Source organism: Erinaceus europaeus, chromosome 7, assembly GCF_950295315.1.
Source record: "Erinaceus europaeus chromosome 7, mEriEur2.1, whole genome shotgun sequence".
In the NCBI taxonomy this organism is placed as follows: Eukaryota; Metazoa; Chordata; class Mammalia; order Eulipotyphla; family Erinaceidae; genus Erinaceus; species Erinaceus europaeus.
This window is the reverse complement of record NC_080168.1, coordinates 23,103,860-23,129,894: the sequence shown is the minus strand read 5'-3', so window position 1 is coordinate 23,129,894 and position 26,035 is coordinate 23,103,860. Positions and strand designations below refer to the sequence as shown.

The window sequence follows — 26,035 nt, the reverse complement described above, 5'->3', positions numbered from 1 at the left end:
AGGGAGTTATGAAGCTCTACCCCTGTGACAACAACAGGCTTATAAATCAATAATTCCTCAACAGAGTGATATAAAAAGAATGATAAAAGTAAACTTCTAGAAAAATCCAACAAGATTATGGTGAAAGCAGTATTATTCTGAGAAGGTAATAAAAATTGGCATATTGGTGTTTCCCTTTCTTTTCAATCTTGATGCATATAATAGCGGTGCTATATCACTTTGATTTTCACATTTTGGATTTAAACTTAGATCCAAAGATATATGAAAGTAGTAGTTTTGGGGAAGTACTTTTCTTCCTCTCCCTTTCTTTCTTCCCTCTTTTCTTTTTTCTTTCTTTCTTTCTTTCTTTCTTTCTTTCTTTCTTTCTTTCTTTCTTTCTTTCTTTCTTTCTACCAGAGCACTGCTCAGCTCTGGCTTATGGTGGTACAGGGGATTGAACCTGGGGCTTCAGAGCCTCAGGCATGAGAGTTTCTTTCCACAACCATTATGCTATCTACCCCCACCCATGGGGAAAGATTTGTTGTAGTTGTTTATTAAAAAATTATGTCTCACAACAAATAAAATTTTTGTAGAATGAGGCTTTTGATACTTTTGCATTGCTAAGAATAACTAATTATTCCATAGATAACTCAAGCATATGGAATGCTTTACTTGGGGCAGCGAAACAGAATGTCATAAATTGCAATGGCTATAAGCACTCAGAATTTATTAGAGGTGATTTTCTTTTTCTTTATCATTCATTACTTTTAGAAAAAAACTTTTTAAAACTTTATTATTTAATAGAACAGAGAGAAATTGAGAGGGAGGGAGAGATGGAAAGGAAGAGACAGAGAGACAGAGAGAGAGAGAGTCTGGACCTGCAGTCCTGCTTCATCACTTATGAAGTGTCCCCCTGCAGATGGTAACCAGGGGCTTGAGCCTTGTGCATGATAATACATATACTAACTAGGTGTGCCACCACCCAGCTAGGCTCCTTCATTCATTCTTTAGAACTGAGTTGCTATGAAATTATATCACTTTGGGTTTCATGGCGGATGGCAGCAGAAAATAAGAACACTGTGGGAACATTCATCGGTAAATCAAAGTGCTCTCTGTTAATTAGATCCTGACTACAAACATAGTATGAAAAAATAATTGTGTGTTTATGAAAGAATGATTAGTTATGAAATGTGCTGAGGTAATAAGAAAAAAGCATGAAGAGAGCAATTTGAGTTAATATCTACACATCATTTTATGTAACCACATCACAGAAGGAGGTCCCAGTTAATTAGACTCCTTTAGTTAAATAGAAAATATGAAAAAAGGACACTTAGCTTCTTATACACTGTATGTCTCAGTTATATGGGAAAAGAAGCATTAATTTACTGAATATGTGTAGTCAATAAATCATAAATTATCCTATGTATGCATTGCTCATTTGTGATATGCAAATATTGAAACAATATTTTAATTTTAGTAGACATCGAACTGCGAAATACAGTTTGAAGAGCTGGTGCAATGTTATTAAATTTTTTGAGAAAGTTTTCATTTAAAACAGTTAAATCTAAGAGTTCCATTTACAGATTATTATCCTGTAGAAGCTTAGAAGGTCTATATGTACATAAACGTAGTTACAGGCAGTGGATTCAAGGAAACCCTTTTTTTCCCCTTAGATTTGTCTGACTCATTTCATCTCTAATGTACTGGGGATGGAAAAATAAACAACCTCCTGTGATATACAAAAACAGATTCCACTGTTCACAGTGTGTATAAAACTATTATTAACATAGAATTCACAGGAAAAAGGCTTACTATTTTTCTAATTACATAGTAATTCTATAATCAAAATCCCTCCATAGAAGGAAATTAAATATTACAACTTACATATGCGATAAATTTATTTCATAATTTTGTGGCGGGAGATCATAAATGGCAAAACAATAAAAAATCTTTAATAAAACATAAAAATAGAAAAGAAGCAAATCCTGCTTGCAGTTTTTCAAAGGATTAAGAATTGAAGATGCGAGGTTGGGCAGTATACTCAGTTAAGTGCACATAGTACAAAGCACAAGGACTCTTGTAAGAATCTGAGTTCTAGCCCCCCTCCCTACCTGCAGGGGGTTCACTTCAAGAGTGTTGAAGCAAGACTGCAGGTGTCTTTCTCCCACTCTGACTCCCACTCCCCCTCCTCTCTCAATTTCTCTCTTATCTAATAAAAAAGGGGGAAATGGCCCACAGAAGTAGTGGATTTGTATAATTAAATATGTTAAACAAGTTATATTTCTTTATACCTTGATACTCATAGATACAATACAAATGTTGTAAGTAAATTGAGTCCTAAGGTAATGTATCTGGTCAGTGGTTGATTTAATGACTTAATATTAATAAGGTTACTACAAATGGAAATGGAATATAAGAGGTTGGAGCAAGATGTTCCAAGCTAATAACTCACAAAAAAGGGCAGGGACAACTATCCTATTCTCTGATAAAATAGATTTTTCAGGCAAAGAAAGTAAACAGATATAAAGACATTACATAATGGTTAAAGGATTAATCCAACAACAAGATAAAACCATCATAAATATATATATATGTCCCCAACTTAGGAGCACCCAAATATATAAAACAATTACTGAATTCAAGGGGGACACTGACAGCAACACACTTATCATCTCCCTCCGCAACCCTGCACTCCTGATTTCATTATCATTTTATAGAGAAAATGTTGATTTATAGGATTGTCACATATTCCACATTTCCCCAAGACAGGTATCAGTCTAAGTTATCCTCAAAGAAACCATTAAATCATATGCTATTTGAATTTTTACTTCTTTATTCTTTGTAAAAAGCACATATGATATCTACAGAAATGTTAATATTTGCAAAGATCTCTGTTTTTGTTTTACATTGATGGCTCTTAGTTGGAAAGGTATTCATTTAATATTTGCAATTTATTATAATTAAAATTAAAGATCCTAAATAATATGGTCTACATACACATTTAAAAGATCTTTATAGAAAAGACTATCAGATGTCAAATACTGGAATTGTGTATGAAAAATACGTTTAAAACTAAATAAAGTAAGGAATCAAGACTTTGATAATATCTTTCACTCTGCTTTTATCTTTAATACAATATACTGGTCTATCAGTAATGTATTTCAATGATGCTTAAGATATTTTGTGATGATAGACTGTAAACACTCATATCTTTCCAAACAAGAAGCTAATAATGACAAAACGTAATTTATGGATAACTATTTTTAATACTTTATTTATTTAATTTTTTATTATTGAATAGATACAGATAGAAATTGAGAAGGCAGGATGAGATAGACAGAAAAAGAGACAGAGAGACATCTGCAGCACTGCTTGCCTTACCACTAGTGAAGCTTTCCCTCGCAGTTGGGGACCAGGGACTTGTACCTGGGTCCTTGCACACTTTAATGGTGAATTTAAACCAGGTATACTACTGCCTTGTCACCAAAAATAGAGTTTCGATTGTACAGAAGATTCTCATGAAGAAAAGTGAACATGCATTTATAAATGTTTCGTCTACCAACTACTCTTACCTAGTTTAATCAACATCTTCACAGTTCAGTAATTTTACCTTAAGATTTTCTATTAAATTCATATAGTCAATCCTCTTAAAAACTTCTTTTCACGGGGGTGTGCAGTAGCTCAGCAGGTTATGAGCACATAGTGCAAAGCTCAAGGATCCGGTCCTGCAGGGGGGTCACTTCCCAAGCAGTGAAACAGGTCTACAGGTGTCTTTGTCTTCCCTTTCCCTCTCAATTTCTCTCTGTCCTACCCAACAACAGCAACAACAATAACAGCAAAAAAGATGACCACCAAGAGCAGTGGATTCGTAGTGTCGTAGTGCAGGCACCCAGCCTCGGGGATAACCCTGTCTGGAGGCAAAATTAAAAATAAATAAAAGAAAAAATATCTCTTCACGTTGACACATAAGTATGACTATGGTCATATTCTTATAGTCAGCACGTTTAAATATAATACTAATATATTTAGGATCTCAAAGAGCTTTTGTACAACTGGTAAAATAGTTCCCCTGTACTTGCTCCATGTCTTTGCTATGTCATGTGCATGACCCAGATTCACTCTTGGTTCCCACTGCTCTTTGGGAAGCTTAGGCACTTTGGTGTTTTTCCTTTTATTCCCTCTGTCTCTCTGTTAAATTATCTTTCTTTCTGTCTGAAAAACAGTGAAGATTAAAGCACTGAAACCTGGTGAACACACACACACACACACACACACACACACACACACACACACACACACACACACTAAATTTAAAGCTTTCGTAAGACTTGCAGGCATTCAATGTCATAGAAGCTACCCATAGGGGAGTCAGGCTGTAACACTGCGGGTTAAGTGCAGGTGGCGCAAAGCACAAGGACCGGCATAAGGATCCCGGTTCAATCCCCGGCTCCCCACCTGCAGGGGAGTCGCTTCACAGGCGGTGACGCAGGTCTGCAGGTGTCTATCTTTCTCTCCTCCTCTCTGTCTTCCCCTCCTCTCTCCATTTCTCTCTGTCCTATCCAACAATGACAACAACAATAATAACTACAACAATAAAACAACAAGGGCAACAAAAGGGAATAAATAAATAAAATAAATATTAAAAAAAAAAAGCTACCCATAGAGCTTACGTGCTTAAGGACTTAAATGGCATGTACAGCAATTAGCAACAACTGATATGTTTTGTTCTTCTTTTAAATTCTTCAGAAATTTTAGTATTTTATCCCTATTGACAAGTGTGGGGCAAAAAAGTCAGCAAGAGACTTAAAACACTCTTCATCACCTCTTCAAACTCCCTTTAATTCAAAAGTAAATTTAATATAGAGAACATAGTGGACTGAGGATCAAGTTATAATAAAATGCCTGTGTACTTTTATTTATGGAACTTAGGAGTCATAACACAACTGTCACTCATCTAAGGTAACCACCTATGAATGATTTCGACCATTTGTTTTGGACATAAGTTATGAACTAAGTTCCTTGGGGTGAAGTAAACAGAGAAAAAGAGATTGTGCCATTTGTGAAAGTGGTGCCAAGAATATCACAATGTCTCTCATATATCATACATGGGTCACACTGCTAAAAGATAAACTGTTATGTGACCTCTCGGGTAATAACCACTATATCATAAAGTAAAAGTGTGACATAGGCATTAAAACATGACAGGGATTGAAGCACTTCAAATATCTTTCTGTATGAGATTTACAGGTTTTAACTGAGTTCAATTATCTTATTTAATATTAAAAAACACCTAGACAATTGAATTGAAGGATGCAGTCAGACAAAAATCATTTGAGTAGATTGTCTGGTGTTTTCATAATTTCATTGAAAGACTTTTTAAAGGCGAGTTAACAGTTTGAATTGCTAGAAAAATAAATACTCTGCCAATGGAATCTTTGTTGTAATTAACAAGTTTAAGCTCAAACTGAATATGTAACTAAGATTATAAGAAATTCTGAATATATAGCTGACAGACTACAGTAGGTTATACTCTATCCAAAAAGAATAAGATAATTGCAAAACACAGTTCTTCATAGGATTGAAAGAAAAGGAATATCTGGAGCCAGCTGCTGGAACACTTGGTTGAGCACAAACCCACAATGTACAGAACTTAGGGACCTGGGTTCAAGACCTCATTCTCCACTTGCAGGCAGTAGTTTCCTGAGTGATGAAGCAGCTCCTCAGGTTCCTCTCTATCTTCCTGTCTATCTCCCCTTTCTTAGTTTCTCTCTATCCTGTATAAGAAGAAAGAAAGAAAGAAAGAAAGAAAGAAAGAAAGAAAGAAAGAGAAAAAAAGAAAGAAGGAAGGAAGGAAAGAGGGGTGGAAGGAAGGAAGGAAAGAAAGAGAGAGAGAGACAGAGAGAGAGAGAGAGAGAGAGAGAGAGAGAGAGAGAGAGAGAGAGAAGAAAGAAAAGAACAGGAGGGGGAGGGCTCAGGGAGCCATGGATTTATTATCCAGGCATTAAGCCCCAGCTGTAATTCTGGTGACAAAAAAGGAAAGGAAAAAAAGGAAAAGGGAAGGGGAAGGGGAAGGAAAAGAAGGAAAAAAGAAGGAAGATAAAGGATATCAAATAAGTAAATGCTGTTTTTAAGGAATTTAATTTAGATAAGGATAATGTGGAGAAGTCTAAAATATCAGTCACTGTTTTCATTATAAATAGAATATGCTAGGAGATACTAGTTAAAACAATTCTACTCTATCCTGTTAAATCTTCCTGGAAGAAATTCCAATAGGTAGTCCGGGAGGTGTCGCAGTGGATAAGGCATTAGTCTCTCAAGCATGAGGTCCTGAGTTCAATCCCTAGGAGTACATGTACCAGAAAGATGTCTGGTTCTTTCTCTCTCTCTCCTCCTATCTTTCTCATTAACAAATAAATAAAATCTTTAAAAAATACTTTAAAAAAAGGAAATTCCAATAGCAGCCTACAAGGTAAATGGAGTGTGGAAACACTATTCACAAACTCCAAGCTTAGGAAAGAATAGTACTGCTTAGAAAATGAAACTTGATCAAAATTGGAAACACCAGTTTTCGTTTAAAACTTTAAACTTTTTCTGCTAATTTGGAAAGCAAAACAGAGCATACTGTGGCAGCTGGAAGTATAAACTCTTAAATATTTCAAAATGGCCACACCGACACATTGAATGTAATTTCTGTGACTAAAAAAAAACCCAAGTAGTTAAGGTGCCAAACTGTCCCTCAGACTGTGAGAACAATAGTGGCTATTAGGGGGCAAAGCATATGACATTAGTGTTTTAATTGTGCATACCATATGTTGGTGAGGAATTATATCCCTGAAATCCTATAGTTTGTAAAGCAGTAAATTATTAATAATAATAAACTCGTAAAACAGAAAACCAGTTTCTATATTCTCACTCCTTTAAGACATGGTTTATGAAACTTACATTTGTCTTTCATTTTTTTATCCTCTTAATATGTAAAATTCATTTTAGCTAATTAAAAGACATTAGATAAAACTCATGAAGAAATCTGAAAGTGGAAAATGACCTGAAACATTACTAAATTAGTTTCCTATTTCAATTAAATATATTCCCACCCTATATTAGATAGACGAACACTGCTGAAAACTTAATGTCCTGAAAGAGAGAGAGAGAGAGAGAGAGAGAGAGAGAGAGAGAGAGATTTGGTATTTTTACATTTCCTTCAATTTGTGTAAAAAAATGCTCCAAGGTCATGAACATAAAATTACAAATTATCTAACCTAATCTTTCATGTAAATTACAAAATACATTTTATTGGGTTTTTGTTTGTTTGTTTCCTTGTTTGTCTGACTGATGAACAGGGCACTCAACAATGTATCTGATCTTTTGCTGGGCTGCTTTCTCATTCAGAAGGAGAGACAACATAACAAAAGAGCTGCTTTAAACACACACCCTTCACCCCAATGCTGTGTCAAGGTGTGATGTTGGGACTCAAACCCAGGCTGCCCACATGATAAGAAGACTTCCTACACTGTGAGCCATTCCTCCTCTTCACCAAACTCTCTTACAAATAACATCTGACAAGTTGATGCAGTTGTAGAATACAGACTCATTCTTTTAAGTTTAAAACAGGTATTAATTTAAGATATCTGGCTTTTTAAAAAGGAATAATTAACTACTTAGCTATAAGTCTTTTGTCTTCCCTATGTTCATTTAAATATATCTAGAAGTGTAATGTAAAGTTTAAACTGCTAAAGTCCCAGGAAATTTTGATACCTCAGTTCCATACTCAACTAGTAGATGAAAGCCCTTCAGATATGTTAAACAGCAACAGAATATAACCCCGCCTGATTTTCTAGTACTTTCAATAGAGACAAGACAAATCATCACCAGTATACAAATATTTGAGAGAGATTGACATCTGAACGTCATCTAATTTAACCCTCACACCAATCTTATGCTGTTTTAAAATTCTCCTTTTAAAAAATTATTTCATATCAATTTTTCAGATAAGAAGCATGGCAGGGTCAATATTTGAGTCTTTAACATGAGCATTTGTACTCAAGAATCTACACTTTGTGCACACAAAAGTCCATGGTGATATATATTTTTTAAGTTTATTATTATTTTTTTAATGTGACTTGACCAATCCTTTTTTTTTGTACTTTTTGACCTTCTTCTAAAGAATTTGTGTGCTATAATCACAATCACTTGTGAAATTGACTGAACCCAAGTGCCTAAGTGCCCTTGTTGTATAAATTACTCAACTCTAGGAACACCCTTTCTTTTTAGGACTTAATTTCTGTATTTGGCTTATATAAAAACAATTTAACAATTCATTACTTACTTTATTATTCTAAAATCTTTTAATATTAAAATAAAAGTGAAAACTATTATGAAGTGTAATGGCATAGATGAATCTCATCAATATGATATTTAATAAAAGAAGCCAGATGCAAAGAATATGTACTGTGTTGTTGATGTATGTCAAGTGCAAAAACAGTCAGGACTGGCCTGTGATGTCAGCACTCAGGAACATGGTTATCTTTTAATAGGACAAATGGATTTTTTTCTTTTTCTAGAGCACTTCTCAGCTCTGGCTTATGGTGTTGTGGGGGACTGAACCTGAGGCTTTGGAGATACAGGCACCAGAGTCTCTTTGCATAGCCATTTTGCTATCCAGCCCTCCACACCCAGACAAATGGATTTTCTGGAATTCTGATACCATCCTGTTTCTTGATCTAGCTGGTGTTTACACAATATTTTATTTGGAAAAAAATTCTAAACTTTACAAATCTTTAAGCGTTTTAATATCATATGTGTTATTTTTAAATATAAGCATTTCTTCGTTAAAAAATCATTAATTTGATATTTGTATAATATCATCCTATGTCTTCCAAAAGTGATAAAATTAGTTTGCTTTATAAATATACTAATATTTCTACATAATACTGTAAAGTTTTTGTTCTCTTAACTATGACGTTGTAAAGCCATACTGATTGATGTATAATATGCTATACTCCACCTTTCATAATGTACTGATCCACAGTTTTTGAAAAGCACATACACTGTGACCATCAACAAAATCGATATAAAGAACAATTTATGTCATTTTTTTCATATTCTTTTTTCTTTTCCACAGGAAATATCATCTTCCTGTTTCTAGCCCCTGACACTGATTTTCTGTCTATGTCTTTTCCAGACTGCCATATAAATTGAATTCTACAGTAATTATTCTTTTATGTCTGGCTTCTTTCATGTAGCACAATGCATTTGAGATCCATTCATGTTATGTGTGTATCAGTAGCTTGTTCATTTCTCCTGCTGACTAGTGTTACAATATAGAGTATAACTGAGAACATTAGACTAGTTTCCAGTATTGAGTGAGCAGGAATAAAGCTTTTATGAACTCAATGTAAGTTTCTTTAATATTATGAGTGATATATTTTGCTTTTTAATTCCAACTTGTACTTTAACCTGCACAGTATATTCTCTATCATGCTTTTGGCCTATGATAATTCTGATACCAGGAGAATATACCAACCAGTCCAAAATAACTCAAAATCAGAAACTGAATCATCTTAAATAACAAACATCTTATAAATAATAGATAAATTCATGCAAATCCCCATCTTAAAAAATATTTCCTTTGCAATTATCTACTGAATTAAAAGCAAAAATATCCCATTAAAGTTTAATAATTCAAAGTCCTGATTTAAATTGCCCCAAATTAAAAAAATCAATGACATTATTAATTTGAATTCTAAAAGCATAATGAAATAAGAAGTGGTAGTAAGTGTGATTTGGAAAGTAAAGTGTCACTACTTCCATTGTAACTACATAATTAACATAATACCGACTATACCCAGCTGGTTAATATGTTTTATCTATGATTATTGGAAAAGACTTTGAGTGACAAAATGGAAACATGGTAGATGTTACCTAGCATGTTGTGGTAAAGTGGAATGGCCCGTCCAAGGGTAGTAAATGCAGTCATGACTAGTGGGGCCGCTACACCTGCAAGCAATTACAGAACAGAAAACATCATTCTGCATTCTCAGTGACATGCACACACATGCACCAATGCTCACACATGGAGCCTTGCAGGAAGAACATGGGAAGCAAGCACACCAAGTACCTATCCATCAGGCCGATGCAATCTTCAATACTTGAGCCTATGCACCTGGAGAAGATTCAAATTAAAAAAAAAAATACAAAGGAAGAAACATCAGTTAAAAAAAAATCTGTAACGCAACGATTGCCACCTCAACATGCTTCACTTCAGACTGTGTCCAGAGACTTCACGTGTGGAATGACAACCCTTCAGCTTCATTACTCGGGTGAGACCTTTCCTTTTATAGTACACTCTAATTTCATCTCAGGTGGTTCACCTTCTAACAAAGTCCCATAACCTAGATATACACCAGTTTCAGTGAGAGAGAGCATATGTTCACACGTATCCATAAACTACTGCAAAATATATACCTGAAAGCAGAAGTACACTAGAGTTTGCAGTGAGTACTCCCCTAACACTTCCTCTCCACTATTCCAAGCTTTGGGTCCATGATTGCTCAACAAATTGTTTGGCTTCGTATGTTAACTCTCTTTTCAATCACCAGGTTCCAGATGCCACCAGGATGCTGGCCAGGCTTCCCTGGATTGAAGACCCCACCAATGTGTCCTGGAGCTCAGCTTCCCCAGAGACCCACCCTACTAGGGAAAGAGAGAGGCAGACTGGGAGTATGGACCGACCAGTCAACGCCCATGTTCAGCGGAGAAGCAATTACAGAAGCCAGACCTTCTACCTTCTGCAACCCTCAATGACCCTGGGTCCATGCTCCCAGAGGACTAGAGAATGGGAAAGCTATCATGGGAGGGGGTGGGTTATGGGGATTGGGTGGTGGGAATTGTGTGGAGTTGTACCCCTCCTACCTTATGGTTTTGTTCGTTAATCCTTTCTTAAATAAAAAATTAAAAAATATATGTAAGGGAAATATCCATATGTGAACATATTAATTATAAATCAGAAAAACTTTGAAATACCCTCAATTTAACACCAGCTGGAGGGATATACAAACATGAACTACAATGCTCAACGAAGTGGAATGTAAAGAAACATGGCCACAGTTAAGGAAAGTTTACTATTTCTGTGCATAACTTCCAAATACATGTTGCTTCATTTGTAATGATTTCAATGCATTTGAATCACTCATGATATGCCTTGCTGAATAACTTGGAATTTCAATCACTGTAATTGGTTTCAGTATATGGTTTCTTTTGAAATGCCTAAATGTAAGCAAAATAATAAAAAAGAAAAAAGAAACATGAAGTATTTAATATAGTAGAGTAACCTGATGCTTAATACTAATTAGGGATTGGTTTTAGCAAAAAATGAGTTAATATGCTTTAATGGTATTCTCATGGACACTTTACATAAACATATTATTCCATTCCTTCCCTGTGACTGTTTTAAATCATACTTATCTTTAAACATGAATTCATTTAAAAAGCAAATTAACTGGTTGTATCACAGTGTAGTTTATTTTGACACTCTCTTTGAAAATCGAGGTGCTGTAAAAGGGTAACAAAACCAGATCTTAAACTGTCATAATATTTAACCTAAACAATAAAAAATAAATATTTCCTAAGGAACTGAGTAAATTGAGATCAAAATAATATCACAATCCACTGAGAATAACATTTAAGGGAAACTTTTATACAGAATTTTCATGTATAGTCTCTAGAAATTAATTCTGATGTACAATAAAATAATTATTCCTTCCAACTTCCAATGTTCTTCACTTGTCAGTTTTTCTGCCTTTCTACAATCAAATGCATAAAGATCCAATGAATTATCAAGCTTCTTCCTACTGCTATGATTTATAGAACTGTTTAGCTGGTGATAAATGTATTTCTAAATTTTAACTTCTGAAGTCTAAAATTAAGTTAAAGTCACAATATAATATAGTACGTTAAAAAGGTGCTTGTGCATAGAAGCATAAGAGCAGGTTGTTCATTATATCTTCAGAGAACTCTAAATACAGATGAACTACTGCAACTATGTAAAGTAATGGCAGTAACTATTTCCCTATTACACCAATATCCATTAAACAATACTACAAGATGGAAAAAAATGTTTTTAATCTTAAAGGCCAGTTCTAAGAAAGCTAGAAAACAATAACATACAAAAACATGAGAAGGAGGGGGACAGGTGGTGCACTGGGTTAAGCACACATAGTGTGAAGCACAAGGACTGGCACGAGGATTAGAGCCCCCAGCACCCCAGTTGTAGGGGAGTCGCTTCACAACTGGTAAAGCAGGCCTGCAGGTGTTTAACTTTCTATCTCCCTCTCTGTCTTCCCCTCCTCTCTCCATTTCTCTCTGTCCTATCCAGCAACAACAATTACAGCAGCAACAATAGCAGCAACAACAACAATGGGGGAGGGGGGAAAGGTGGCCGCAGGAGCAGTGAGTTCTTAGTGCAGGCATAGAGAGCCCAGGTGATAATCCTAGAAGCAAAACAAACAAACAAACAAAACATGGGAAAGACACTGTGAAAAACAAGTCTTAACAACAAGCATTTAAGAGTAAATTAGAGCACATGAAATGGAATTGGTACCATAAACCACCATATAATTCATCTCCAGGGACAGAAAATCAACTAACCTTTTCAAATTATTTCAAATGGTATTATTTTTATTCTATTCTGAAAACCTAGTTTTCTAGATATGTTTTTTTTTAATTTCTTTATTGGGGATTAGTGGTTTATAGTCAGTAAAATACAATAGTTTATACATGCATAACATTTCCACCTAACAATACAACCCCCACTAGGTCCTCCTCTGCCATCATGTTTCCAGACCTGAACCCTCCACCCGCCGCCCTAGAGTCTTTTACTTTATTGCAATACACCAACTCCAGTCCAAGTTCTGCTTAATGTTTTCTCTTCTGATCTTGTTTTTCAACTTCAGCCTGTAAGTAGGATTATCTCATATATATTCTTCTGTTTCTGACTTATTTCAATGAACATGATTCCTTCAAGCTCCATCCAAGATGGGGTGAAGAACGTGAAACCACCATTTTTAATAGCTGAGTAGTATTCCATTATGTATATATACCACAACTTACTCAGCCACTCATCTATTGTTGGAAACCTGGGTTGCTTCCAGGTTTTGGCTATTACAAATTATTCTGCTATGAACATAATTATACACAAATCTTTTTGGATGGATATGTTTGTTCCTTAGGATATATTCCCAGGAGAGTAATTGCAGGGTTATAGAGTAGGTCCACTTCTAGTCTTTTGAGAGTTCTCCAGACTGTTTTCCACAGGGGTTGGACCAGTCTACTTACCTCTAAGTGAAAATCAGAGCTATGGTTACTTTGTAATCTGTGTCTTTATAATAATCTTTGAGAGAAATAAATATTTGAAAATGAAATTCAATTTGAGGGGAAAGTGAATTCTTTCAATTAGGGGAAAAAAATCTGTTGACTATGCTTTCTAAGTGTTTCCAATAGTTTAGTATCTGGAAGAAGACAAAAAAGATGGAATTGGGCACTTCTTATTCTCAGAGGATTCACAGTTTAATGGAGACAGATGCATAATCATATGTATATTGCATAATATGGGAAAGACAATAAATAAGTAACACGAAAAAGAGGGGCATGGGTGAGGGAAACCCAGCTTCAGAGAACCTTCACAAAGTCAAGATGATAAAGTGCAGGGTGCTGAGAACCTGAACTAGAATGACAGTCATTTCTCTAAGAGGTGATTAATAGTAGGAACAAATAGTAGATTTTAAATAAGTTAAAGTTTACATGAACAGCTGCAAAAAAAAAATTCTCAAGAGTGAGACAACGACATATGACATGAGAGGGAGAGGGAGAGGAAAAGAAACAGCTAGGCTGTTTATGAACAAACTTAATGAAAGATAATTTCAGTTTAAGGAAGTAGTGAAAAGCTAGATTTGTGTTTCATAGATTTCTTTGCCCATAGAGGTTCATCAGCAGGGAGTCAGGAGAAGTCCTTTGGCACAAAGACTGCTTTAGTCTCTGGAAGAAATGATGGGGCCGGATGGTAGCACACTGGGTTAAGCGTACATAGTGTGAAGTACATGGACCAGCAAAAGTATGCTGGTTCGAGCCCCTGGCTCTCCAACGGGGGGGGGGGGGGGGCGGGGCTGAGGGGATGGCGCCACAAGCAGGGATGCAAGTGTCTATCCTTTTCTCTCCCTCTCTATTTTCCGCTCCTCTCTCAATTTCTCTCTGTCCTACCCCCCAAAATAGAGAAAATGGCAACAGGAGCAGTGGGTTCCAGTGTAGGCACTGAGCCTCCGAGCCCCAGCGATAACCCTGGAGGAGGAAAAACAAAGAAACAAACAAAACACACACACACACACACACACACACACACACACACACACACACACACACACAAAGAACTGAATGAAAAAATAATAACTTGGAGAGAAGTAAAGGGAAACATTCATGAAAAACTTTGAAAGGAACAGGAAGATGGGAAGCTGACCAATTTGATGACAGAGAAAGAATTAAGAGGAGTTACTAACTGCTTGCATTGTTAACATCAAAAATAGTGGAGCTATCAGTGAAAGAATATAGGAAGAGAAGAATGTTTCTACGTTGCAGCAGGAGGTGGGGTTGATCACTTCAGTTTCATATGTTTATAAACTTTAGTGTGATTTCTCCATGCCTGGGTACACATATCTGTCAGGAGCTGAAAAGATGAGTTTGTGGCTTGTGGTGGGTAGACAGGGTCGAACCACATATATAATAATCAATGTTAAAATACCATAAGGGGGGGTGGGTGGTAGCCCAGCGGGTTAAGCACATGGCACAAAGCACATGGATTAGTGTTAAGGATCCCAGTTCGAGCCACCTGCAGGGGGAGTCAATTCATGGGCAGTGAAGCAGGTCTTCAGGTGTCTATCTTTCTCTTCCTCTCCCTCTCTCTCTCTCTCTCTCTCTCTCGATTTCTCTCTGTCCCGTCTAACAATAGCAGCAGCAATACAGCAATAACAATAACAACAAGGGCAACAAAAGTGGGGGAAAAATGGCTTCCAGGAGCAACGGATTCATAGTGCAGGTATCCAGCCCTAGTGATAACATGGAAGCAAAAAATAAATAAATAAATAAATAAATAAGTAAAAATAAAAATAAATTACCATAAAAGATGAAATTGTGTTGGGGATATTGTGGCCAAAGAAGAAACTATAAAATGAGAAGTTACAGATTGAGGCTGAACATCAAATAAATCCAATATCTACATGAATTTTTATTATTTATTTATTATTGGATAGAGAAATTGAGAGGGGTGAGATAAAGAGGGCGAGTGACAGACAGACACCTGCAGCACTGCTTCACCACTCGTGAACTTTTCCACCTATAGATGGGGACCAAGGGTTTGAACCTAGACCTGGCACACTGTAATGTGTGTGCTTAACCAGGTGCACCACCACCTGGCCCCTAAATGACATGAATTTTCTCATGCCAGAGCATTAGAAAATATAACTTGAGTAAAAATTTAGTTATAGCATCTTGGAAGCCAAATTAGGACAGAATCTTAGGAAATATGGAAGGAAAACCACTATGAAGTGCAAAGAGAAGTCCAAAAAAAAAATAATAAGGATTACTGAGAGTACTGGAACTTGCCACTGTGGAGGTCACTAGATTTTACTTCTGAGTTGTGAAGTAAAATGAAAAGACTAAATCAAGGGAAAAGGAGGGGTAATGACTTATGGGGCAGGATGTAGGTCTAAGAAAGGGTCAATACAGAGGGAAGCTTTAATTAGCTGTGATCTATTGCAACAGATTCAAGGACTCGAAAACTCTAGAAGGTGATACAGGAGAGGCTGAAAGGGGGTTGAGTACCCAGTGTTCTATGGTGGAAGACAAAAAGCTGGTGGAGGGTGTAATGTACAGACATCTATCATGGGGAGAAGAGAAACTGGCAATAACAGTATTGTAAATCTTTCCCCCCATTAAAATTATTTATGAATAAAATTAAATCATTTTAGGGTATTGTGCAGAAAATTTATATAATAAGGATGAAAGAAAAAAATAGAAGGCTAAAGAAGAATGAGGAAATGATTATAAGTGATCATAGCCTCTTAAATACAAGCTATTGTGTATTTAAATATTTATAGTCTATTCAGTCACTTTGTACTTCCTCTATGAAAACTGCTACAATCAGTACATGTAATTGATTCAGCAACATCATAGAAAAATAGACACTGGTGGTCCAGGAGGTGGTGCAGTGGATAAAGCATTATATTCTCAACCATGAAGTCCCAAGTTCGACCCCAAGCAGCACATGTACCAGAGTGATGGCTGATTCTTTCCCATGAATAAATAAATTCTTTTTTAAAAAAATAGACACTGGGGGTCGGGTGGTGGCGCAGTGGGTTAAGCGCATGTGGTGCAAGGCGCAGGGACCAGCGTAAAGATCCCGGTTCGAGCCCCCGGCTCCCCACCTGCAGGGAAGTCGCTTCACAGGCAGTGAAGCAGATCTGCAGATGTCTATCTTTCTCTCCCCCTCTCTGTCTTCCCCTCCTCTCTCCACTTCTCTCTGTCCTATCCAACAATGAACAACATCAACAATGGCAATAGTAATAACCACAATGAGGCTACAACAACAAGGGCAACAAAAGGGGGAAAAGATGGCCTCCAGGAGCAGTGGATTTGTGGTGCAGGCACCGAGCCCAGCAATAACCCTGGAGGAAAAAAAAAAATAGACACTAACTTTTTCTCAAGTCAAAATCTCAAAAAATAGTGTCTGTCAGGGTGAAAATGAACATGAAGATCAGAAAAAAATATCTACAACATGTGACATGTGAATGTCACATATTTCAAACATGCCTGGAATCTGTCAAAGACCAGATATCAGAATAGAAACTCTAAAATCTCATCGCACTTCACCTTCACTGGAAGTAAAAGGAGATGGATGAATACTGTATGATTCTACATGTAGGAGGAACTTGAGAGAAAGAGTTAGAAAGGAAGAACGTGGGAGTCAGGCAGTAGCGCAGTGGAATAAGTGCACATGGTTGCAAGCGCAAGGGCAGGCGTAAGGATTCTAGTTCAAGCCCCCAGCTCCCCACCTGCATGGAGTTCCCTTCACAGGTGGTGAAGCAGGTCGGCAGGTGTCTTTCTCTCCCCCTCTCTGTCTTCCCCTCTTCTCGCCATTTCTCCCTGTCCTATCCAACAACAATGACATCAATAACTACAACAATAAAACAATAAGGACAACAAAAGGGAATAAATTTAAAAAAAAAGAAAAAGAAAGGGAGAACGTGCGATGAAACTTGGACTGAGAGTAGTACACTGCACCAAAATAAGGAACACCAGGGAGGGAATGGAATTAAAGGAGTCTTAGGGGGAGGGTTTTTGGGGTCCTTGATGAGGGGGTAAGAGTAGATAGTAGGCATATGTTATGGAGAACTGGGAAACCATACAGATATATAGACAAATGCGCTGTAATTAAATAAACCCCCAATAAATTAAAAATATGTGAAAATAATAACTATTTAGACATGTATAAAATTGATAATATGAAGTCATTACTATAGCAATAAATGAATGTGGGTTTATTGTTGTTGTTGGCTATATTTAAAAACACTGCTCGGGGCTATTATTTTCAGACAGATAGATTGATAGACACCATAGCAACAATTTTTTTACCTATAAAGTAGGAGATGAGTTTGAACCTAGATAACACAAATTTAAAACAAGCACCTTTCCAAGTTGTCTTGCTGGTCAGTTTAATGTGATTTTAAAAAGTCTCCGGGAACATGGAAGTTTACTTAGCAGTAGAGCACATACCTTGCATATGTGAGGTCCTGAGTTCAGTTCCGCACACCAGATAAAAATGATAATGATAGTATGAATAGAATTCCATAGATGGTTGAAGTGGAGCTTCTCCTCCCAACTCACTCACTCACTTTCTCCGCCCCCATCATGTGTATGTGTTTGTCTCAAGAATTAAATTGGCATTTATCACAGATTCAATTGCTGCTAGAGAGGAGATTGCATCCACTGACTGTACTGCTACTTAACTACACACTGAAATAGTTTAAGACTCCTATGTTTAGGAGTTTTGGTGGTGGTGCATTCACTAGAGAGCACATATTATCATGCAGAAGGACCAAGGTTCAAGCCCCAGGTCCCTACCTTCCAGGGGATTCCACTAGTGCTTCAAGTATTCTTCTTTATCTTTCCCCTCTCCCTATTTCTCTCATTTTCTCTCTCATTTCTCTCTCTCTCTCTCTCTCTCTCTATATATATATATATATATATATATATATATATGGTAAAATAAACAAGCAAAAAATAAATAGAATTTCTATCTTCATAACTTTAAATATCAAAATGATGCCTAAGTTTTAAATATTTGTTCCTCACTTCAATGCTTGGTGAGTAGGGTCTCTAAAGATATAAACTGTGAGAATAAAATTCACCATGCTGAGTGTTCCTACGGGTTAAGAACTTTATATTTTCAATTCTAAGTTTACTTTTCTAAGTTTACTTTTCAATATGTTTGAAACAGAGTTGGAATTCAGTAAAAGAAAGTTAAAGAGTGAATGAAATGAGAAGAGACTGGTGAAGGCAAGATAAATTATAATCCTATAGAAATATTAGTGAAAATTTCCCGATAGGTGTTAAATGGATAACCCATTTAAAAAGTATCTAAAAAATTTATTAGAGCCAATATATATAATGTACTTTTAGAGTAGTAAAAGTGCTTTTAAGGTATTATATAGATAATTTTATTTTCAGGAAATCATTAAGTAGTATTCAAAGTAAGAGGTTTCCTTCTAAAAATATATATATAATTTGAAAGATGATTTCCATTAACTTGTTTTTTGCATTATCTAGCTCACATAATAATGTCATACCAAAGAAAATCTGTTATCCAAAGGGGAGTAGACCAAGTAATCTTATGCTTACTGACAGGTCAGGTTTTACATATGTTTAGGAGCAAAAAGAGTCATATGTCCCATTATTCCTACTGCCACTGTCATCTTTATATGGAAAGAGTCTATCTCGATTTGAAAAATAAAAAAAAAATGTATGGACTACACAGAGAACTCATATTTTCAGCAAAAGAACTCAAACACAGGGGTATACAACGGGAATACACTGAAGACTTGGGAGTTTAATAAATTCACAGTAGCACTGTACTGGGACTGGGGCCACAGACGTCTATGAAGTATACACATCTGAGTGACAAGGAAGCTGGTAGAAAATCAAGGACTTGAACTTAGGCCACGGATCTCCACCGGCAGGAGGGAAGCTTCATGAGTGGAGAAGAAGTGCTACAGGGGTCTCTTTTCCTCTCCCTCTCTTTGCCCTTTCCCTCTCAATTTCTATCTCTCCTAAAAAAAAAAAAAATCTTGGAACCTCATTCTTGAAAGTCCAATAAAAAAAGGAAAGAAAGTCTATGTAATTTTAGAAATTAGGCAAGATTTTTTTAGAAAATAACACTGAAATACTGAGACCCTTCTTAAGTGAGAAACAAGATTTGGAGAAATAGACCACATAAAATTAATTTTTTTATGGGGCCGGGTGGTGGCGCACCTCGTTGAGCGCACATGTTGCAGTGCACAAGGACCTGGGTTCGAGCCCCCGGTCCCCACCAGCAGATGGAAAGCTTTGCAAGTGGTGAAGCAGGGCTGCAGGTGTCTCTCTGTCTCTCTCCCTCTCTATCTGCCCTACCCTCTCGATTTCTGACTGTCTCTATCCAATAAATAAAGATAATTTAAAAAGTTAAAAAAAATTATTTTTTTTATAAAGGAAAAGGAAAAAATTTCAGCCGATCTTGGACGGACCTTGAAAAATTCATGTTAAGTGAAAGAAGTCAGAAACAGAAGGATGAATATGGGATGATCTCACTCAGGCAGAAGTTGAAAAACAAGATCAGAAGAAGAAGAAAAAGAAAAAAACAAGTAGAACCTGAACTGGAATTGGTGTATTGCACCAAAGTAAAAGACTCCGGTGAGGGGGGAGAATACAGATCCAAGAAGGATGACAGAGGACCTAGTGGGGTTGTATTGTTATATGGAAAGCTGGGGAATGTTATGCATGTACAAACTATTGTTATTTACTGTTGAATGTAAAACATTAATACCCCAATAAATTAAAACAAAAAAAAAAAAAGAAAAAGAAAAACAATGACAGTGTGCCAGTCTCTTTCCCTTATCCAGCTTTTGTAGTCCTTACTTTATCTAACAGGGATAGACTTAAAGTGATTGAGGAAAGTGAAATGGGAAGTGGTTGAGGAGGGTACCTAGGTCTAAGTAGAAAATATTTGATTAAGTACATTATGGTGTCTTTTTCAGGTCTTTCTACTTGCTTGCTGCACTTACTGAGTCACTGCAGACTGTTGCACACTTTTACTTGATGGTATATATATTTCCCCTAAGTTATGGATACATGTGCACACGTGCACTACCTAATGGGTCCTGGTCTATATCTAAGTTTGGTAACTTTGTTAGGATATGTGCCACCCCAAAAGGGGGCTAGGGAGTCCTATGAGCTAGGAAAGGTCTCACCAGAGTACTGGAGCCGGAGAGTGGACGTCTTAGGCCTGGTGTCTCTAAATTTGAATTGACATGGACCCCAGGGCAGATCAATGGGGTTTACAGTTATGGTATTTATATATATTTTCCCCCACATTTAGGACCTACTCTCTGCCCTGATCTAGCTTTCTAATCCTATTCTCAAATCTGACACCATCTTCCCAGGCAATACTTTTATCCCACCTGCATGTTAGCTGTTGGGCTCAGGCAAAAATTAGAAAAGTCATGGGCCCCTTGGAATATACTTAGAACAGACTTGCTAGCTTCTTGTAACACAAAGACCCTTAGTTCTATTTGCTCTATTCTAACTTTTAGATTCATGATTATTAAACATTTTTTCCCCTGCTTCACATCTTAATGTTTTTCAGCCACCAAGTTGCAGATGCTGCCATGACACCAACCTGAATTCCCTGGACAGACGACCTCAACCATGTATCCTGGAACCTCACCTCCCCAGAACTCTGCCCCACAGGGAAAGTGAGGAGCAGGCTGGGAGTATGGATTGGCTTGTCAATGTCCATGTCCAGAGGAGAAGCAATTACAAAAGTTATACTTTCCACTTCCGTACCCCATAAAGAATTCTGGTCCATACTGCCAGAGAAATAAATAATAGAGAAGTGGGGGAGACAGGTGGTAGTGTAGCTTCCTGGTTCAAGCCCCCAGTTCACCACCTGCAGGTGGGTCACTTCACAAGTGGTGAAGCAGGTCTGCAGATGTCTTTTGTCTCCTCTTCTCTGTCTTCCCCACTCTCTCAATTTCTCTCTGTCCTATCCAATAACAAGGGCAACAAAATGGAAAAATTGGCCTCTAGGAGCAGTGGATTCGTAGTATAGGCACTGAGCCCCAGCAATAACCCTGGAGGCAAAAAAATAATAGAGAAGTTTCCAGTGGGAGGGATGGGATACGAAACTCTGGTAGTGGGAATTGCATGGAATTGTACTCCTCTTATCCCACAATGTTGTTAATCATTATTATATTACTAATAAAAGGTGAAGATAAAGAAAAACAATGTCAGGAAGCTAAAAACAAACAAACGAAACTAAGCATCTTTCAGATGAAGTCAAGCACTATATAGCATCCATTTACCTTAGAAGATCCCAAAGAGAATGTTCAAATTCTTCCACACCATAATTTAGCAATATTGAGTTTAAAGACATCTTTCCATGTGCTTAAAGAGTCTCAATGAAATGGTGAGATATATTCACCATGATACCTTTCTCCTCTCTATTGGATGGCATCCAAATAGAGTTTCTGTATAAATTGATCTCTTCATTGTCCCTATTTGTATTTCCCTCCATTATATATGTTTTCTTTTATTATATAAAATTGATTAAGAAGGGGATACGAGGAAGACAGAGCAACCACACACCAAGACTACAGATCTGGGATCTTATTTTCATTTCCCAAGTGGCTTCAGTGTAATTAGATTTGCAAAAACAGCAAAAGGTCTCATTCTGAATGGCAACAGCTGTTGACATCAACATAATATTGAATAATTTACTGGTTTAATTTTAGCCGCAAAACAATAAAACCCTCTTGTGGATGATTACTTTAGCAGGGAAAGTTCTCTCTTTCTGTTGCTGACTCTTTCTCTTGCAGTACCAGTTATTTCTTCATGAAATAGCTATAACCCAAGTATGCCAAACACTTGCAAGGGGGTGTGGGGGAGGCATTTATTCCTTCTAGTTTCCTTGAAGCAAAGTGCCTGTGAAACGATTTCTGTATCCTCAGTCTATGTTGCCCAACTTAAGTGTAAAACCAATGAGTTGGCATTAGATTCTCCCAGTTTAATTTTAATGGCATGATAATACTTTACCTTTTGAGGATCTGCCACTGTACAGAGTGACTTCAGCTGATTTCTTGACATGCAAGAAATTTTAGCAGCATCTGAAAATTGATGTTCTCTCGGCAGAAAATGATGTTGCATGCTTAACTTCTTCAATATACCCTAACAGCTAGCCCTTAATCTGGCAGAAAAACTTTATATGGAATCTCAGTATCTATGATGGGTCTTAACAAGTATGTGTGTTCGTATGTTTGTGTGCACGTGCCTGTTTACTTACAATGGGAGAATTTTTTAAAATTTATTTTATTTTATTTATTTATTCCCTTTTGTTGCCCTTGTTGTTTTATTGTTGTAGTTATTATTGATGTCGTTGTTGTTGGATAGGACAGAGAGAAATGGAGAGAGGAGGGGAAGACAGAGAGGGGGAGAGAAAGACAGACACCTGCAGACCTGCCTGTGAAGGGACCTGCCTGCATGTGGGGAGCCGGGGGCTCGAACTGGGATCCTTACGCCGGTCCTTGAGCTTAGCGCCACCTGCGCTTAACCCGCTGTGCTACAGCCCGACTCCCATAATGGGAGAATTTTTATACACAGAAGGAAGATTAAAATCTGTGAAACTACTTCTAAAATACTCCTTTCTGGATGAAAGGGAAAGTTCTAACTAAATAGCTTTGTTATCTTTTAAAGAAATAGTTGCTGGGATTTGCTAGATGAATAATGTTATTTCTTTTGTAGCTCAGTGTCTTCTTTCTGTAATAAGTCTTTGTTATTCAACTGCTATTAATAGCAAAGATAATCTAATTAGCATTCATTTTACAATGCTTCCTTTTGGAAAAAAAAAAAAGGCAGGAACATGGTGGGTACCAGTCTTTAAATTGTCCTGTATCATTCAAACAAATTCTTTGTTACAGGTTAACCTCTAATGGAGTTACTTTCACAAAATGTGCTTGAAATGTTGCTTATACACATTTTTTTCCAGTCAACACTACTTTTACTTTTATTTTGTTGAAGGAGCAACCAAGGCTTTACTTATCAAAGAGAGATATTCTCATTTTAAGCCAAATGTAACAACAAGAAAACAAAACCTCTGTTATTTATTAAACATGAATTTTAGAAGTACAGTCACTATCTGTTCTTTTTAATACATCAAACATGGAAGGAGCTTTGTATGAGAATACTCTATTTCTAGAAGACAGGATAGAGAAACAGGTTTCACTTTGACCAGTAACATATTCAAAAACAAATCCTTAGTTAGCAAGTATACTTACCCTTGGGTGCAATTTGGATGGCATGGGTGGCATTCCCTATCCTGATCAGCATACTTGAAAATGAAACTGTTTGCACCCTGTAAGCCATCTGGACATTTTTCCACACAATTTGGACCATCCTTAAAATGGGAGCACTTTGTACAGTTGTCAGGTCCCTGAAGTATGAAAAACAAAGTAAAACAGAGAAATGAAAGTAATGTCATTTCCTCTGCAATATGATCAATGTGGTTTAAGTTAGTGTAATTTCAGTGGTAGCCAGCCTTCTAGGGAACTGAAGGACAGTCTCCAGCAGCACAAATGGGGATGTAGCTGTTCTGTTCTAACTAACCATTCAGCAAAATCCTCTAATGCCTTTTCAGAAGGGCATCGCTATTTTCTATCTGTTATGTATCTTGGTGCTGCTGCAGTGCAACACTATTTGCTAACATATTCTACCTAGGTCTGTTTCATCATAAGATGAATATGTGAAGAGTCTTACAAAGTAGTTGAATGAGGCAAGTATATAATATAGGACAGGTAACACTTGCATGTTGAGGACCAACATTGTGTGTAGGGCACAGACTTGTATTCATGAACCCAAGTTTGATTACCTGTGCTGTTTATGTTCAAGATGGTGCTTTCTCTCACTAATTAAGTAAATAAAGCTGTAAAATCCAAAAAGTAGGCAAGACTTAATTTTATAAGAAGTGAGAGATAATTTTTCTTCTAATGACATAATGTCTAGTTAAGCAGTAAAGTTTAAAATTGTGCAGCTAAGCAGGTAGGTTAGCAGTATGGTATAGGGCTTGCATCAGTGCAATCTTTGATTTGATTCCTGATATTGCATATGCTTGAATAGAGGGTTTTTAAAAAATATTTTTATTATTTTTATTTATTTGACAGAGACAGTGAGAAGTCCAGAGGGAATTGGATGACAGAGAAGGACAGAGACAGAGACACCTGCAACACTTTACCACTTGCAAAACTTTACCTTTGCAGGTGGGGACCAGGGGCTCGAACCTGGTCCTTGAGCATGGTAGCATGTGTTCTCAACCAGGTGCACCACCACCCGGCCCCTCTGAATAGAGTTTGCTTATATTTCTCTCATGAAAAAAAAAAGTTTAAACTGTTAAAATTTTCAAGAGTTGAATTGCCAGCTTAGGCAAGTAATGGCTGATTTCTAGCTCATGTCCAACTAAAAAAAAAATTTGTAACAATGCTATAATTCATGAGGTCCATTTACAAATATTTTAATAAATCACAGAATAATATTGAGAACCAGATAAAAGCACATATTGATGAACAAATATTAAAAAACATAATAATGAAGTAGATACACACACAAAAAATCATGGAAGAATTTATCCAAGAATGAAGGTGATATCAGAAAAACAAATGAGTAGAACCACCTTATTACTTCATGTATTTATACTTATCATATATAACAATTTTCTTATACATGAGAATGTTTTATATGTGAATGTTATATTAAAATATAGTTAATAAGAACTTAAATTGTTAATATATTTAAACATTATAAAGCAAAAAATTAAAACTCATTTAAAGTCTAGGAATTTTACCAAAAAAAACTACCTTCAGCTTAAAGAAAATTGACACTTTTTACTTTTTGAATGAAAATGTCAACTGATGCTCATATTTTCACTAACTCAGTTATCTTATTTACTTACTTATTTATTTATTTTTCCTCCGGGGAGAATGGAGGTTAGTTCTTATTTCATAAAATTTCATAAAATTCATTAATATAGCCATCTGGGTCTGGGCTTTTTTTCTTGGGGAGGCTTTTGATTACTGTTTTGATTTCTTTACTAGTGAATGACCTGTTAAGTTTATCTACTTCCTCTTGTGTCAAAGCTGGCAGTTGGTATGACTCTAAGAATGTGTCCATTGCTTCTAAGTTGTCAAATTTAGTGCCATACAGATGTGCCATACATAATATTCTTGCATAATCCTTTGAATCTCTACCTCATCAGTTGTAATATCTCCTCTTTCATTTCTGAATAATTTTACGACAGCATTCTCTCTTTTTCTCTTAATGAGTGTAGGCAGAGGTTTATCTATTTTTTTTTTAACATTTCAAAGACAAGTTCTTGGTTTCATTAATCTTCCTAATGGTCTTTTTTGCTTTTCTATTTTATTGATTTCTGCTCTGATTTTAACCATTTCCTGTTATCACTGGGGTTTGGTGCCAGCACTATGCACCCACTGCTCCTGGCAACCTTATTATTATCTTTTTCCCATTTTACTGGATAGGACAGAGAAAAATTGATAGAGGAGAGGAAGACAGAGAGGGAGGGAGAATGATACCTGCAGACCTGCTCCATAGCTTTTGAAGCTTCTTCCCTACAAGTGGGAGACCTGGGGCTGGAACCCGGGGATCCTTACACAAGTCCTTGCTCTTAGTGCTACATGTGCCTAACCAGATGCACCAC

The 26,035-nt window shown here is 36.6% G+C and overlaps 1 protein-coding gene across 2 annotated transcripts in view; it reads right to left on the bottom strand.

Annotated features, from left to right (window-relative positions):
* ERBB4 (erb-b2 receptor tyrosine kinase 4) overlaps window positions 1–26,035 on the bottom strand; it is a 1,141,529-nt gene that overhangs the window by 289,141 nt on the left and 826,353 nt on the right. The window contains exons 15-16 of one of the 2 annotated variants that reach the window (XM_007524518.3): window positions 23,607–23,761; window positions 10,097–10,141 (exon numbers count right to left, since the gene is read on the bottom strand). In XM_007524518.3, coding sequence (XP_007524580.2) covers window positions 10,097–10,141; window positions 23,607–23,761 — 200 coding nt within the window. Of the gene's footprint in view, window positions 1–9,900; window positions 9,976–10,096; window positions 10,142–23,606; window positions 23,762–26,035 lie in introns of both variants that reach the window. The other variant, XM_007524517.3, reaches the window with a different exon arrangement.